This window comes from Anastrepha ludens, chromosome 6 (assembly GCF_028408465.1).
Source record: "Anastrepha ludens isolate Willacy chromosome 6, idAnaLude1.1, whole genome shotgun sequence".
Lineage (NCBI taxonomy): Eukaryota > Metazoa > Arthropoda > Insecta > Diptera > Tephritidae > Anastrepha > Anastrepha ludens.
The window spans coordinates 48524094-48541500 of NC_071502.1; the positions used below are offsets into that span (position 1 = coordinate 48524094).

At 35.8% G+C, this 17407-nt stretch overlaps 1 protein-coding gene across 1 annotated transcript in view; it reads left to right on the top strand.

The window, feature by feature from the left end:
• The first annotated feature begins 2071 nt into the window (after nucleotides 1-2071).
• The window catches only part of LOC128867051 (uncharacterized), a 145928-nt gene continuing 130592 nt past the window's right edge, over nucleotides 2072-17407 (top strand). The window contains exons 1-2 of the mRNA XM_054108146.1: nucleotides 2072-2144; nucleotides 8451-9136. Coding sequence (XP_053964121.1) covers nucleotides 2072-2144; nucleotides 8451-9136 — 759 coding nt within the window. The remainder of the gene's footprint in view (nucleotides 2145-8450; nucleotides 9137-17407) is intronic.

Below are 17407 nucleotides of genomic sequence, written 5' to 3' on the forward strand. Positions count from 1 at the left end.
GCTCCCAAGTGCTTTTCAATTTTTGCAGAACACAAATTTGAACAAGAAAGTTTTGAATCGAATCAAACTATAAATATAATTCTTATAAGGCATTAGTATATATACTAGGCCGGGTCGATTTGTGGGGAGGCACAAAAGTCGCCCATTGCTCTGTGAAAATCATACTCTAGGGATCAAAATAAGAAACTTTGCCGAAGAAACCATACCTCTAAAACGAGTTCTGATGTCCCCCAATTTGGGTCGAACGAAAAATCCCACTTTGACCCATTTAGAGTGCTCCAATCGAGTCCAAATGTATGACTGACCCCCACTAACTTTGGGCGACCGATCCACCCATGCCAGTGGCACACCCCCTGGAACTCCCCTGGGGGGTTCCCCATACAATCATTTCAAAATATTATCATTTTTGGCCTTTACATGAGAAAAGAAACTAAAAAGTTCGACCCAAATTGGGGGACATCAGAATTCGTTTTAGAGGTATGGTTCCTTCGGCAAAGTTTCTTATTTTGATCCCTAGAATATGATTTTCACTGAGCAATGGCCACATATCGACCCAGCCTAGTACATACATATATTTTTATACCGAACATGAATCAAATCGGACTGTAAATATGAAATTACAAATTTCTCGATTCCAGCGCCACCTATCACAAAAATGTTGGACACTCCCACAGTAGGCTCCAAAGCAAACATATTCATGGTTTCGAGGGCATTTGGTATAGTAGTTTACGAGCGCATAGAGAACACACAAACCAGCATAATTTTGTACTATATATATGTAAAATTTATATTATAAAATTTTAAGATTGATAGATTTTTTCATAGGACACTCTCGAGGCATACTGTGTATGAATTAAATTTCTAAAAACGGTGAACTTCTTTTGGATATACCTACAAGCCCATTTGTTCAAATACACAAAAAGATTTACTTCGTTCAACATTTTATGTAGGTATAATACAATCTACATGTACACAAATATATATATGTACATATATTTATATACATATGTACATTCGAGTAAATTGTACAAACCGAACTAGAGCAGTGAAATTATTTATGAATTATCTTTTATGTGGTGAACCCTTCGGATTATATGGATTGTAGCTAAATATATACTACTGTCATTTTAATGACCGAGCAGCAAAGGACTTTCATTTTAATGCCACAAATAAGTAGAAATTGATATTTATGATTAAATATAATAGAAATTTACGACTAAGTGTATGCATGTCTATGGCAGCGTAGTCAACTACTCGTAATTCATACAATAAAAAGGAAATTATTTACTAAAATAAAATAGAGTTTTTGGGTGATTTGCCACTAACCACTTTGTTATTTTAAGTAATTAAGGTTTTGAGTTGATGAGCTGCGTGCAATCAAATTTTCACTCAGCAACTAAATACATTTGTCTACTTACCCGTAAAGTAATTATTTTCCAATTAGCCTTATAAGCATGTATGCATGTCAGCGTGATTGCGCGTGCAAGCCGGCTAACCAGAAGTTCAGCACTCATATCAAGCTATTGTACTTAATTGAAATAGTTGTAGTTGAGATAATTAAATTTACTTGACTTTTACACCCACTCCTGGGGCATTTTGTGATGATTATTTATTATATCAGGGCGCAGTAGGTCACTCTTGTATTTTATCTTTGCTCATACAATCATTTCTGGTAACAGTCCGAGAGAGAATGCAGACGAATTGTTTCATGTGTGCTTGAAAAATGCTCAAAGAAGATGAGAGAAATCTATTTAGCTGCGTTTTTATTTGCCTTAATTCGTCCCTACTAAAAATTTAAGGAATTTCTGCGAAAGTCAAAGTCAAGTTTTGATTAAGTCATAGTGCTCCAAATCTGAAAAAAGTTTACCATGTACATTGATTTTTAAAGCATTTTTTAGAATGGGTAGAAATGGGTAAAAAAATTTGCCTAAATTGAGGTAAAAAATACCGAAGATTAAAATAAGTCAGTCTAGGAATTTTGGGATTCAGCCTAACCTATTTTTGTGTAAATATTTATGAGCATTATTACGCCCCCTCACCATTACTAATTGTTCAGGCTATCACTTTGAGTATGACTACTGATGACTCTGCGTGCGACAATGGCTGTGACCATAATCGGACCTTTCAACAAAAGCAAGCACCGGGTAAATTAAGTTAATCCTATACGAACAAGCAATTAAAGTACTCACAATATTGAAATACAATGAAATGGAATGGAGCAGTGTACGAGCGACGAAGGCATTCATTATTTTCCTTTGTAGGTGGCTTATTTGTCTAAACTGGAGTTTTGAATATAAATTGGGAATTAACTAGAGATTTACTAAAATTACCCTTGTAAGCATATTTGGGGCATTTGCGGCATTTCCGACCAGTCACATGCATAATATAGGGTGTTTTTTTAGTTGCATGAGAACTATCGTTATCGATAACTATAGTTTGATAGCTGATAATGGCAAGGTTTGCTGATGATGACTTTATAAATCATTTAACGTATAACAACGCATCCAAATTATGGAAATTTATTTAGAAAAAAAAACAAAACAAACCTTTATGTGAAGTTCATAGAGCACTGACGGCATCATCGGTCCTTAGCTCTTTCAAAATGAGGAAGGAGCTGCCGTTACTATGAATGGTGAGCGCTATCCAGTCACGCTGGGTGAATGTTTGTTTCCAAAAATTAATCACCTAAACACCGACTATATTTAATATCAACTTGGCGCAACTTGTCATAGAGCGCGCTTCGCAAACTATTCATTGCCATCCACCACAGACGCTATACGGCCTGATTTATTGGAAAAAGTAATCAAAAAATGGAATTAAAACTATTTATATTACATGATAATATAAAAAAAAAAAATTTGTGAGAACACTTCAAAACGAATTTTGTTTTATTAGTTTTCGAAAGTTTTTTCTGAAAGTACATCTATCCTAGTGTAAAACGCCAGCTGGGTTTGTAGAGTTAGGTTAGATAGTGTTGGCTGATCTGTAAAAAGATCTTACTTAGGTCGCTAGGGTCCATTGTGCTGCCAGTGCTACGTTTTTCGGAGTAGAAGATATCATTTTTCATAATTCATAATGCACATCTAAGCGAGTTTTAACAAGCAGTTCAGCCTACTGTTAGCAATATCCTTGAAGCATGAGAAATATGTTGATCCTAACCACATTTGTCGAGTCTTACAGAGAGCAGGGAAGTGGCAAAGTATGTGTTCCAAAGTACACCTAGCATTTCCTTCGGTGTATGTGCTACACGCATTGCTCTGTACTAGTCCCATTTTGGCTGCCTGATTTGGGTCGAAACATTGTCTTGTCAGTACTCCAACCAATATATTGCAGTCTTTCCCATATCAATTGCATTTCCAGAGTTAATTCTTCATTTTGTTCCGTTTTCAGAAAGGCGAGTGATGGGTATATGTCTGACATGATCAGTCTCGGCAAGCAAATGGCTGCCTTAGCGAGCTCATCAGCTCTCTCATTTCCTTCAATTCCTTTGTGTTTTGGTATCCAGTAAATATTGACCTGCCCATTTCCCAGAGTTCATCTAGTTTGGATCTGCATTGTTGGTCACGTTCACCAACTTGGCTCGTAAGGAGCCATAATTACTTTCATAGCCGCTTGACTACCAATGAGCATTAAGAGGAGTTAGTTCCAGAGCTAATTCAGCTGCTTTTGTTGCAGCATAGATTTCAGCTTGAAATATACTACAGTAATTTGGGAGTCTGAAGGTCTTTTGGAGAACATTTTGCCGACAAAAGGCAGCCGCTCCTACCGCCACTTTGGACCAATCTGTAAAGGAATTGTATGAATGGTATTTGGATACTACATATACCTTTCTGCCATCTATTTTGCTCCATAATGACGCTAGGCTTTTTGCCAAATTTAACTCGTGGAATCACGTAGTGGGACCTGCCGTTTGAGTCCAGAATATTGCTGTGCCCAAAAAGTCTCTGTGATAATTGTATTGACATCATCAGTTTGGGAGCAAATCTTTTGACTCAGTTTCTTACTACCAATTTGATTGGATGCCAGTTGAGAATTCTTAATATTGCCGCTGCTGGAGTTGTGCTCATAGCGCCGGTTACAAATATTCCTGCAAGCCTTTGCAAGCTTTCCAATATTTTAACGTAAGTCACTTGATCGCACGCCGTCCACCATACTAACGAACCATAGATCATTATTGGTCTAATTACCGCCATGTATGTGTATTAGGGCGGGTCGATTTAAAAATCGCGCATTGCTCTGTGAAAATCGTATTCTAGGGATCAAAATAAGAAACTTTGCCGAAGGAACCAAATCTCTAAAACGAATTCTGATGTCCCCCAATTTGGGTCGAACGAAAAATCCCACTTTGACCCATTTAGAGTGCTCCAATCGAGTCTAAATGTATGACCGACCCCCACTAACTTTGGACGGCCGATCCACCCATGCCAGTGGCACACCCCCTGGAACTCCCCTGGAGGGTTCCCCATACAATCATTTCAAAATATCACCATTTTTGGCCTTTACATGAAAAAATCAGCTAAATGGCTATGTTTTTCTTTATTTTTATTTATTTATAATAATATTCATTTTTTCTCTTAAGATATTTATTTAGTCAGAACATACGTAAATGAAAAAATTAATTTAAGTGAGTTATAGAAAAGAAACTAAAAAGTTCGACTCAAATTGGGGGACATCAGAATTCGTTTTAGAGGTATGGTTCCTTCGGCAAAGTTTCTTATTTTGATCCCTAGAATATGATTTTCACAGGGAAGTGGGCGAGTTTTTTGCCTCCCCACAAATCGACCCGGCCTAATGTATATCCATAGTGTGAGGCGAGGAGATAAACCTCAAGTCTTACCGAGCATTCTTCTGCATACGTATAAGGCATTAGAGGCTTTCTTTGGTCTTTCTTCTACAGTTGGGTTTGTAAAAGTTAGCTGAGTTCTTATTTATGATCTTCATAACTTCTTCATTTCAAGGCTATTTTCACACCCTTAAATCTGACTTGGATATATGAGAAACTATTCGAACTTTGAGGTTATGATTATTTTTATAGCCCATTAAATTAGCAAATTAAATAAAGTATAAGTTTGAAGTCGCTCAAAACTTTAGTTGATTTTTAATATTTCTTCGCTGGTGATGCTTTACATTTGCTCCGTATAAAAAAAATAGCGTACATTTATCGTGACTCTAACTATACAAGTCATTCGAATTCACACTCCTTACTCTTGCATGTAGCTTAAAACTAATTACCCATACGACTGGTCTACCCCAAAAATTTTAATTTTCTCAGTAAGCAGGCAAGGTGACATCGAGCATTAAAGAATTTGTATGAAGCACACAAACCCATAAAAAGTGTTTGAATAAGTAATTTGCATATGCAGAAACACCTACGCACACACACGAGTGCAACCATATTTACTTGTAATGAAATATATTCAGAGCAACCGAAGCAGAAGTCGTAAGAAAATTAGCATAAACATAATGTCTCGTGTTGTTAAGTACACAAAAAGCACATAAATTAACATAAAATGCTATAAAAAAGAGTTTACATGCATATTAGTATAGATATGTGTGTGTGTGTGTGTAAAAATAAATACCACTGAAGATAGTAGGTGCCAAAAATTAAAATGTTTATTTTAAAATCTAACAAATTGGGCGCTTCCACACAGTCAGCAAAGGCATTACGCTGTTGAATGTTTGCTGTTGATTGTGCAAGTCGCGATAAAAATATCAAAAAAAAAAAGAGTTTTGGGTTGACATTAAAATCACATTAACATACGCGAAAGTACCGGAACTGGTAATAAGAAATGTTTAATTTGGCGTGTAAGTATGAAAAAGTGTATGAGTAAGACGGGCACGTGCATGCGTTGGGAAAATTGAAGGTGTATACGAATATATGTAAGGGTATTCAACTGCATGTTAAAGCCTAAAACAAAATTTAAGTTGTGAAATGAAAAAGCAGGACAGAAAAAAATTAAATAAATTTCCGTTTGATATTTCTTGTGACTCGAGATTTGCTAAGCTGACTTTGTGGAAATTACTTTTTATCTTGGTGCAAATAAGTCATCAGAAAAGACGAAATTCAGCTTTTGTGCGCACATATGAGCAAGACATACATACATATATACACTCAAAGGAGGACTAAAAGAAGTCTCAATTTGCTAGAATGATTTTTTTTACTTCTTTAGATGCGCAAATATAGGTATACTTATACCTATCATATATTACTAACCATTTTGAATTTGGCCTTTCTAAAATTAATGTTTTAATTTACAGGCGTTTTCATTGCAACGCAAATACAAACATGTTGTTGAGGTGAAGTTCTTTAGATTGCTAAGTTCAGTACTTAGAACCAAGAGCCGTCGTCTAAAGATTCCTCGGCACAGAAAATATATAAAACGAGGAAGATATTGACGAAAAAATTATTTCAGAATGTGAGATGATGGCTGTTAAGGTGCCACTACAAACTTATTTTCTCCAAAACCATTTGGATTTCTTCCCACATTAGCTCGGTGACTTAGTTTTTAATTTGGTATATTTACTTAAATTCAGAAGGCAATTTTATATTATAATATATTTTTCCCTGCTTTGATTATGCTTTCAGTAAAGTCCTTTCTCAACAACAACAACTAAAATGTTTTAAAAGGTGTAGCCTTTTTGTGACTTTAATAAATAAAACTTCCTCTATCACACGATATATCGGGTTGGCAACTAAGTAATTGCGGATTTTGTTTAGAAAATCAAAAACAATTTTTTCTTCGAACTAAATAACTTAATTCTGTAATGTTTTGCCCATTGTGATCAATATCCTTTTGCCATCTTGCAGGCGGCATCATAATCCCACGTTGATAAAACTTCTGGTTTTTATTAGCAAAAAATTGAATCAGGTACGATTTGACATCATCATCATTATTGAAATGTTTACCATTCAAGGAGTTTTGTAAAGATCGAACAAAAAGTAATCAGATGGTGCAAGGTCAGAACTTTATGGTGGATGCGGCAGAACATCCCAGCCAAGCTCCAATAATTTTTGCCGAGTGGTCAAAGATGTGTGTGACATTGCATTGTCATGGTGGCATACAAAACCTTTTCGATTTGTCAATTCGGGCCGCTTTTTTTCAACTGCATTGTGCAATTTCGTTAGTTGCTCAATGTAGACATCAGAATTGATCTTTCGGCTAGGTGGTAAGAGTTCAAAGTAGACAATCACTTTGTAATCCCACCAAACTGATAACAAAGCCTTCTTTTGATAAATATCAGCTTTTGATGTTACTTGAGTTGGTCCACTTGGCCTGCTGCACGATATTCTCTGCTTGATATTGTTGTAAACAATCCATTTTTCATTGCCAGTTATCAGTTGTTTTAAAAATGTATTATTTTCATTACGTTTCTTAAGCAAATCGCAGCTGTTAATGCGTTGCGTTAAATACGTTTCTTTCAGTTCGTGAGGAACCCCAGTTTTTGTTCGCTGGTAGGAATACATCCGATAGTATATCCGCGTATGTAGGTGGCCAGCAGTTATTTCTGCTTAACTTGTATACAAAAGGAGAAATGTTTTGGTCATTTGGACTATTCAAGTGTTATTAAGTCATTCATTTCTGTCTCCATAAGACATAAAATATTTTAGTGACACCTACATATGCCGGAAATCAGATAGCTATCTCAAGTCACAAACAGTAAGCCATGACTATAGAGATTAATTATCATTCATCTTGATCAAACTCGGTGTCCCCAAATTCGACCCTTGTCTTAGTCCAGCTAATGGTTAAGTAAGGCTATTGGTGATAATTTATTCTATTTTTTACTTAACAAGCGAATTTGAAAACAATAAAATAATTCATTTATGGAATATAAAAGAAAAAAGCTTCAAAAGATAACTACATGAAGATATTTTTGTATTCGGTATTTGTTATTCGTTATATTGTAAATGATCTGAAAAATATACATAAATATTTTCCCGTGAAAAATAAATAATATCAACTTAAAGAAAAATTGATTATTTAGTGTAAATGTAGCCTCTTTAAGCAAGCACCCCGTATAGCTAATTCCGCAGTGTACCACATAGGTAGCCAGTTCATCAGTGAAAATGACTTACCTAAATGCCAAATTTATGCTGAAAGTAATAATGCCGACCACCCGTCGCGCAAAAACAATCAACATGTCAATTGCGAACATTTCTATGCTGATCTGCGTGAAAGTCTGAAATAAATATAAATAAGCGCCAACGCCCAAAAAGAGCAATAGGCATTCATTTCATTCAGCTGACGCATTAACAACTTTACCTGAACAACTCAATACCAAATGGTTTCTTCCTATGTACATTCAGGCAATATTTTCCAATTTTTTTCTTTACATTATTACATTTGGACTACCATATTTTTAACTTAACTACTTCCACAGACATTTATTGTCCATGCCCGTTCATTATACTTATTCTTGCTTTTTGACCATTTTTCTTTCCTTTGCAGGTCTTACATCATACGTTACGCAGGATAACATTAATAATGAACTACATCGAAATATAAATCAAAATTTAATTATGTCGCCCGCGTCGGCTGGCATTTCCGGCCCCATTGTGACGAGTAATTATAATGTGCCAGCCCCACAATCGCCACCCCTACCGGCGGCCACCGGTCATGGCAGTTTCCATGGCAGCTATAGCGCCGCCTTCACCGCCTCATCAGATATGCCTTATCCTCCCTCTTCAATTTCGGCGTCATCATCGTATCATCATCAACACCAACTACAGCAACAGCAACAGAGGCAGCAACAGCAGCAGCACCAACAACAATCACAACAGTTGAATCTACAACAGCCATACCATCAAACAAGTGGGAGTAGCATAACAAGTTTCGATTCAGCAAATGTAATTGATGAACGACACCAACAACGACATTCACATCAACATCAACAGCTGCAACATATAGCACGCCCCCTACATAAAGTGGTGGGCGTGGGTGGTGGTGGTGGTGGCGAGCATAACAGCCTTGGCGAAGCAGCGCAAGGCAGCTCGGCCGAGGTTTCCAATGCCGGCTTAGATGAAATCTACGCGGCGCCCATGTACTTCGGCACGGAGAACTCCACTGTTGTGACGACGCAAATTGGTGCGACCGCGCACATACCCTGCACTGTACATCACATTGGCGATGGTGTGGTGAGTATTTTTTGAGTATTCGTATTTTTGTTTGTTCGAATATATTTGTCGGGGATATGAGTTGGTAAGTGACGGCAGCAATTAAGACATTCGAGAAATTTATTATGCGAAAATAGCTAAAGAGCGTGGAAAGTGAGCGAGCTCATGAGGGAAATAAATGAGTGTTGGGGGAATAAGTGAAAAATTTCGTTAAGTGCACACTAAAAATAGAGCTTTTGTTAAGCTAAGTGATGTTTATTGTGATTTGCATAAAGAGTAGCACATGAAAATAAGTCATGAAAATGATTATGAGACTGGAAGTCGAGCGACAACAGCTTCAGAGGGATAATTACGAAATTCATGTGCAAATGAGCGTTAAGGACTGCTGGGATATATTGACTAAGATTTTGTTTATTGCTTTAAATTAATGAGTTAAACAACGTTTATTTGGGTATGATTGTATACAACTTTTGCGCTCTTCTTTAATCCGTAAAATATGATTTTTTTGCTTCCTAAATTGAACAGTAAATTTTTAATTTTATATTCTTTTTTGATTTATTTATTTATTTATTTATGTTTGCTTGATTTATTCAAGCAGACTGCAATATAATGAGCGTTTGTGGTGCTTATAACAAGGGAATATAACGAAGAACGCAGGACTGGGAAGAGACGAGTAATACGAAAAAAGAGTGTTGCCACATGTATATATTTAAAACAAATCATTTATTTATTTATTCATTTATTCATTTATTTGTTTATTCATTTATTTACTTATCTATTAATTAATTAATTTATAAATTTATTTAAATTTTTTTTTTTTTATTTATTTACTCTGAAATCAATAAACAATTGATCTTACTGAGTATTTACTATAAAAATATTGTTACTAAAAATTTTAGCTAAATTACAATACACAGTTTAGTTGAGCAGAAAAACATTACTTTGGTAATATATTATATAATTGGTGCGTACACCATTTTGCCCGAGCTCTTCCTCCTATTTGTAGCAGCCGTCTTGATGTTGTTCCACAAACGGACTCCAAACGGCAGATATTGTTTTTATGAGGAGCCTTTTCATGGCAGAATTTCACTCGGAGGTTTGCCATTGCCTGCCGTGGGGCGACCGCTAGTAGAAAAAAATTTTTCTTCAGAGATTCGAGATTGGAACCCACATTCTCTCCAAATTCCGAATGGTAGTAACGAATGAACGTCGCGCACCAACTTATTCGGCTACGGTGACCGAAGTAAAAGTCGTACAATTAGAAAATATTTACTACGGGATCCTAGTTGAAGCAAACCATTTTTTATGATTTTTTGTAAATACTTCAATAATTAAAAAAATTTAAAATAAATATAATAATTTAAAAAAGAAAAAGGCTTTATTTCAACATTTACTGTTTAATCAAAATTACTTATACTCCTACTATTAATATATTTTAGCTTTTTGAAAGTTAAGTGTTTGCACAGTCAAGTTTTCAAAAATAGTCATGTATAGGAGGGATATGTGGTAATAAATTAATGATGTCTGTACATTTTTCTAATGAGATGGGTCTGGATGATGAGTGATAGCAACGCGGTGTGCGATATTTCCAAAGTTCTGTGGCTTTCGTCGTGAGAGCAATTAAATTAGTGATTTAAAATCCTCCATCTCACTAAATGAAGTTTTATAGGGCATTTTATGTTGTTTACTTTACTTCTTCACCACTTATATTTATTCACCTTCTTAGAGTCACATATTCTAAGGGTTTTTTAGAAACAAAATCAGCTTGTTTCCTGTCATGCAAAATACATTTTTTTAATACACTTTAAAGAAACAGAACAAATATTTTTTTCTTACAGTACCCTCGATAGTTCCAAAATCGGTATCATTTGGTAGATAAGAGTGCCCTGAATAAGAAAAAAAATTATAGTCGATAAATCATGCGCCCAATAATTTCTAATTTGCCGAGTGCACATATCACTGTAGTCTTTACATGGTGTTGCGAGGTTATGCCTCAAGCAACAATAAACATCTTGGGAACCCCTGGATGATTTTATGTTCTATAATAATCGGAGAAAACCAAAATTTTGGGAAACTAAATATAAAAATGTTTATGCCATTTATTATGTTGCCACACATGTTGAAATGCTCGCAAAAAATTATGTACCACGATTTTGAGCTAAATAGGAGTAAAGTGGACTTACGCCATTTTCAAAATAACTAAAATGTATTTGTAACTTCATTAACTACGAAATTTTGCAATGATGAAAACTATGAGAATTTTAACAGATTTTTTGGGAAAAAGTTCATATATATTTAAATCTAAAAAAATATCATTGAAACTTGAGTTCATTTTTGCCATTAACTATTTTTTTATGAAAATGGACTTACAACACTTTCAAAGAAAACGGCTCAAATAATAACTTTATACACTTATAATGAACAATAATTCTAGTTTTTCTTTCTGAGTAGAGTATCAGAGAAAGCAGTATATTATTAGTTGCATTTCATGAAACGTGGTTTTTAATTTCCTACGAATGCATCTTATAAAATAAAGTTCTAAAATATGTACTCCAATAACTATGCGTTTGTCCCTCCGATTTTTTTTTTTATTTGGTCAGGACAACTAAGAAGTGCAGCACTGATACATTATTTAAGTCCATTGTACTACACTTGGATTTCCTTTTAATTTTCTTTAAACCTACCCGATCTCCCTCCGATTTGCACAGGATTTTTTGTATTTTCATGCATACTACTGTGGGTAAAAAGCAAGGTGAATTTGGTTGTAAAATGAAAAATCTTTATTTATTCTTGTAAATCAATTTCATCTCCTTCAAAATAATCCCCTCTCGATGAAATACACTTATGCCAACGATTTTTCCAATCCTCGAAACATGTCAAATAGTCCATTTCCGGTATAGCCATCAGCACCTTCTTCGATTCAGCTCTTATCTCCTCAACCGACTCGAAACGCAGAGTGGTCACTCCCCGGAGTGGTCTCTTGAGTTTTGAGAATAGCCAGAAGTCACACGGAGCCAAGTCAGGCGAATACGGTGGTTGCGGAACGATATGCGTGGAATTTTTGGCGAAATGGTCACGAAGAACGAGTGCAGTGTGAGACGGTGCATTATCGTGATGCAAAAACCAAGACTTGTTGGCCCATAATTCTGGTCTTTTTAGACGAGTTGCTTCACGTAAACGACGCATAACGCTCAAATAATATTCCTTATTGACAGTTTGGCCAGGTGGAAGGAATTCATAGTGCACCACACCACGAAAATCGAAAAAAACCGGTCATCATGACCTTTATTTTTGAACGACTTTGACGTGCTCTTTTCGGTCTGGCCTCGCCTTTAGCACGATATTCGCTTGATTGGTCGGTTGTTTCAGGGTCGTAAGCATAAATCCAAGTCTCCTCTCCCGTAATGATGCATTTGAGCTTGTCCTGATAGTCTGAAAGCATTGTTTCACACACATCAACGCGACGACTTTTTTCCAAGAAATTGAGAGTTTTCGGTACCAAACGAGATTTGACTTTTCATAGACCCAAATGCTCTTTCAAAATGGTTTTCACAGATCCTTCTGATATTCCGATCATATCAGTAAGGTCTTTAACAGTCAACCGACGATTTTTGAGCACTAACTCCTTCACTTTATTGACGTGTTGGTCATCTGTTGACGTCGATGGTCGTCCGGAGCGCTCCAAGTCATCAACACGTTCTCGACCCTCTTTGAAGTCTTTGTACCACTTATAAACATTTTTCTGCGACATAGTCGAATCACCAAATGCCTTCTGCAACATGCTAAACTATTCCGCAGCCGAAATTTCATTCCACAAACAAAATTTGATGGCACTTCTCTGTTCCATCAAATCAGACATTGTAAAAATCGAAAAATGCACTCTTGGTCGTTTGGTAAACACAAGCGTAAATATATTACTGATAATGACATTCACATGAAAGTTGGCGCAGATGTTATTAACAGTGCTGCCAGAGCGAAATTTTAATCCCGCGAAGTTTGACAAATAAATTCACCTTAGTTTTTGCCGACAGTAGTAACATTCCTGTAAGATTTTCTTTGACATAAACAAACACAAATATAATTGCATAAATTTACTGAAATCACATTTCTAATGAGCTCAAATGGCTCAAGCGATTGGAATATAGTTTTCTTGCTATACATAAATAAAATTTGTACAGTTTTTGCCGTTACTGTTAAATTAAAAAAAAAAAACAAAAAAAACAGAAGAAGCATTTTTTCAAAAAATTGCTATTTGAGTGTATATCTGCGATGTGGCTTTACGTTTGATAAAGAAGAAGTGGTATAAAGAAGAAATAAGCAAGCAAGGGAAGACGCAAAATGATTTCTCTATCTGCTGATTTATTATTGTGTTACCTACTACCCTTTCGTCTATACTCTTTCATATAAGCAACGCTTTCCGGATGTATGCAGGTTTATGTCTGTCGGTAGATAACCATTTCACATATGCAGAAGCATCACAAAAATGTATATCTTTGCATTGAACTGCGGTCTTTATGCATTTTAAAAGCGATGTAGGAAACCTAATTTAGTATTAAGTAAACAAGAAATTGTTTTTTTTCATAATTAGTCTTAAAATTATATTATTAAGAAATTAGTTCAATAGGGGGAAGCTGATTATAATTATGGTCTATTGTGTCGCCCTACGTGTTTACCATAAACATAGAAACATATCTACATATACAAGTAGCATACGCTTTTGCTTACAATACATTAATTAATCCGATTAAACAGCAACATGCTTTGTAGCAGTGTCACTGTTTATTTTATGGGTGCTCAATAAAATACCGTGAAACCTACAATCCGCCTTGCCTACAACTAGTCACCTACTTTTTGCCTACTTCACTAGGCGTATAAGTAACATTAATAAAATTGCAGCTTAAAAGTTTACAATTGTTTGACATCGAAGGGAAAATGAATACAGACCACATAATATGATGCGCAAACACATAGACAAAGTTACACGTACGATGAAAAACATTTCTAAGCTGCACTACTTAGTGTCCGCCTCGCCCCGCTTACAATGTACAAATCTTCCTATTGATATTTCATTACCATTTCAATTTGTAGTGGTTTACTCACAACCACGTAATAACATACACATATTCATACAGGGATATGAACAAGTGTTTTCTATTACAAGTACAACAAGTACAAGTAGAAGCCACACACAATGCAAATGAGCGGTACGGTGGTATGAGTGTTCAAAGCTATGGCTGCGTAGTTGAAATTAGTTCACACGTGTATTTGCAAATAATCATTATCACATACGAACTTATTCACCCAGTAGGTAAAGTGTGCAACAGATCAAGTTATTTCTCACTACAAGAAAATGTGTATTTGTAGTATATAGGAACAGATTACATATTTGCACGAACATAAACAGAGTAGACGTGTAGATGTGTGCATGACTGCAGCGTTTGAGGTAACGTGGAGAAATAGGAGGAAGAGATAGAAAGAGTTTTTGTCAATAGCGGAAATGTGTCGGCAAGAAATTGAAACCATTATTGATATAAATATATGACTGTAAGATATAATCCATTCAGAGGTGACATACAACTCCAGATTCGTCTATTAGTTGAGTCATCATTAGTACTCGCTTAACATATTGGAGTTTAAGCTCATCTAGGACGAATATTGACGGCAATAACAACCAGTGAATAAATATGAGTTACTTATTTTTGCTTAAATTTTATAATATCATTTAATTTAGCATTTATTTTGAAGCCTTTATAGTGAAGCCCTTTAGAAAGGATGTATTGGCTAGTCAAGTGACCCAAGTATTTTGGACATTGTCAACAGTTATTCGAAAAATGTGCCCATTTGTTGGTTTAAGTAATGGTAAGAACTAAATTGAAAACATTTTGAAAAAAAATGTAATTATTTTGAGATTTGTTTAGGGGTTTAGAGGTGTCAGAAGCCCGAAAAACTGCTAATATTCAATAACTGTTTTTGCTAGTTTTACAAACATAAAAATATAGCTTTACTTCATCATGTTTTGACTTGACCTTAGCAAAATTAAAAAAAAAAAAATTAATAATTGTAAAAGTTATCGCTGTTTGTATGGAGTCCGTTTCTCCAGCAGTCCCTTGCGCTTATCAGCACAAGTCCTGGGAGATTGATCTAAAATCAAACGGACAAGGGAAATTAGTTTTATTAAAATATAATCTTGTGTCCGATCCAAGTTTTTTTTTAATAAATTAACAATATGGTGGCCCCAGAAATGCTCCGGAACGCTCGAGCGCCCTTTGTTAATTGTTGAATAACTCGAAAAGTATTTGTCGGATGCACTTCAAATATTCACACAGAGGGTGAAAATTTAAAATTAAATATCCACTGCGTTCCTTGATGTGATCTATTGTGCCTCACTTTTGGATTTGTTACTCAATAAATTCTGTTAGTCCCATTATGAAACTTTCAGGTATTACTTAGCATAGTCTTAGCTATCAACAAAAAAACATATAAAAAATCGAATGAACAAATTTTTAATCGTCATTATGGGTAGTGTTGATTTTCCTCTTTCATTTGAAAACCACGGCAGTTTAAGTACTTCAAGAGCTCCAAAAGTTTATGGAGATGCTGTTTTAAGTCAAGAAACGTGCCGAGAGTGGTTCAGTCGCTTCAAAGACGGTGATTTTAATGTTGACGATCGTCCGCGTGAAGGAAGGTCAAGAACCTTCGAAGACTCTGAATTGGAGGCATTGCTTAATGAAGATCCGTGTCAAATGCAAGACGAGCTTTCTTCAGTATTAGGAGTTACCCGCCAATCCATTTCCAAGCGATTGCATGTTTTGGGAATGACTCAGAAACAGGGGACTTGGGTTCCTTATGAGTTCAAGCCAAGGGATGTTGAACGTCGTTTTCTCGCCTGTGAACAACTGCTCCAAAGGCAAAAAAGGAAGGGGTTTCCTCATCGCATCGTGACGGATGACGAAAAATGGATTCATTACAGCAATCTAAAGAGAAGAAAATCATGGGTACTGCTCAGTCATGCTTCTACGTCGTCGCCTCTGCCGAATATTTACGCTACGAAGGTTATGCTATGTATTTGGTGGGACCAAGCTAGTGTTATTTATTATGAACTGTTTAAACCAAGCGAGATCATCACTGGGGATCGGTATCGACTTTAATTGATGCGATTGAGTCAAGCACTGCGCAAGAAGCGGCCGCAATACGCGGAGAGGCATGAAAAAGTGATGCTACAGCATGACAACGCTCGGCTTCAGGTTGCCAAACCCGTTTAAACCTACCTGGAAACACTGAAATGGGAAATCCTACCTCACCCGCCATATTCTTCAGTTATTGCCCCGTCCGATTATCTCCTGCGCCGATCGACGGCACATGGTCTAGCTGACCAGCAGTTCCATTCATATGAAGACATCAAAATATGGCTTGATCCGTGGATAGCTTCAAAAGATTTACCGCGACGGTATACGACATCTACCAGAAAGATGTGAAAAAGTAGTAGCCAGCGATGCGCAATACTTTCAATGATTCCCTTGTAACCATTTTTTTAGAATAAAGTTGTATTTTTATCAAAAAAAAAAAAAAAACAGCGAGAACTTAGAACATCTTTGTCTACCTGTGCTTCACTTCAAGTAATTCTACAAAATTCACTGTTACAAAGATGTGATTATCATTATTTATATTATGTTAATATTTCTAAGCTGTTGGCGATTAATCGAAGAGTAGTGTAAAGTCTTGAACTAATTTCGTTTACCGCAGGGTAACTTACATATAATATAATCGCAAGTCAGTTTGAATTAGCGTACGTGCATATGTATGTGTTTGTCGGTTTACGTGTACGCTTAAATAATTCTAATTAATGATTCTTGAATTGTCTGCTCGGGAAGGCACTTGACACGAGCACTTGTGAGGTTGTACATTCGTTGGCACACATGTGGGGAAATTGATATATATTACATACACACAGATGTGAAAACTTGGACTTGTTTCGGATACAAATTAATTGTCTTTTTTGTTGCGTATTCATGCCTTTGTCATGTGTGACGCTCTATTTATTTCTTACGTGTACACTCGTGAGTTTAAGTGATTTTGTTTAATGCATAAAAAACTTCAGGGGAAATTTATGTGTACATAAAGTAGATTTTTGCACTATAATCGAGGTTCATTTCTAGTTGCAGTGAGGTAGATATTGTGAATTAATATTTTTTTAATTTTTAGGTACATGTTAACCCTTTGCGGTCGTATTAAATTTGGACATGGAGTTCGGGATTAATTTCCGTTTAAAGGGCAGTGATACATAAAGTGTAA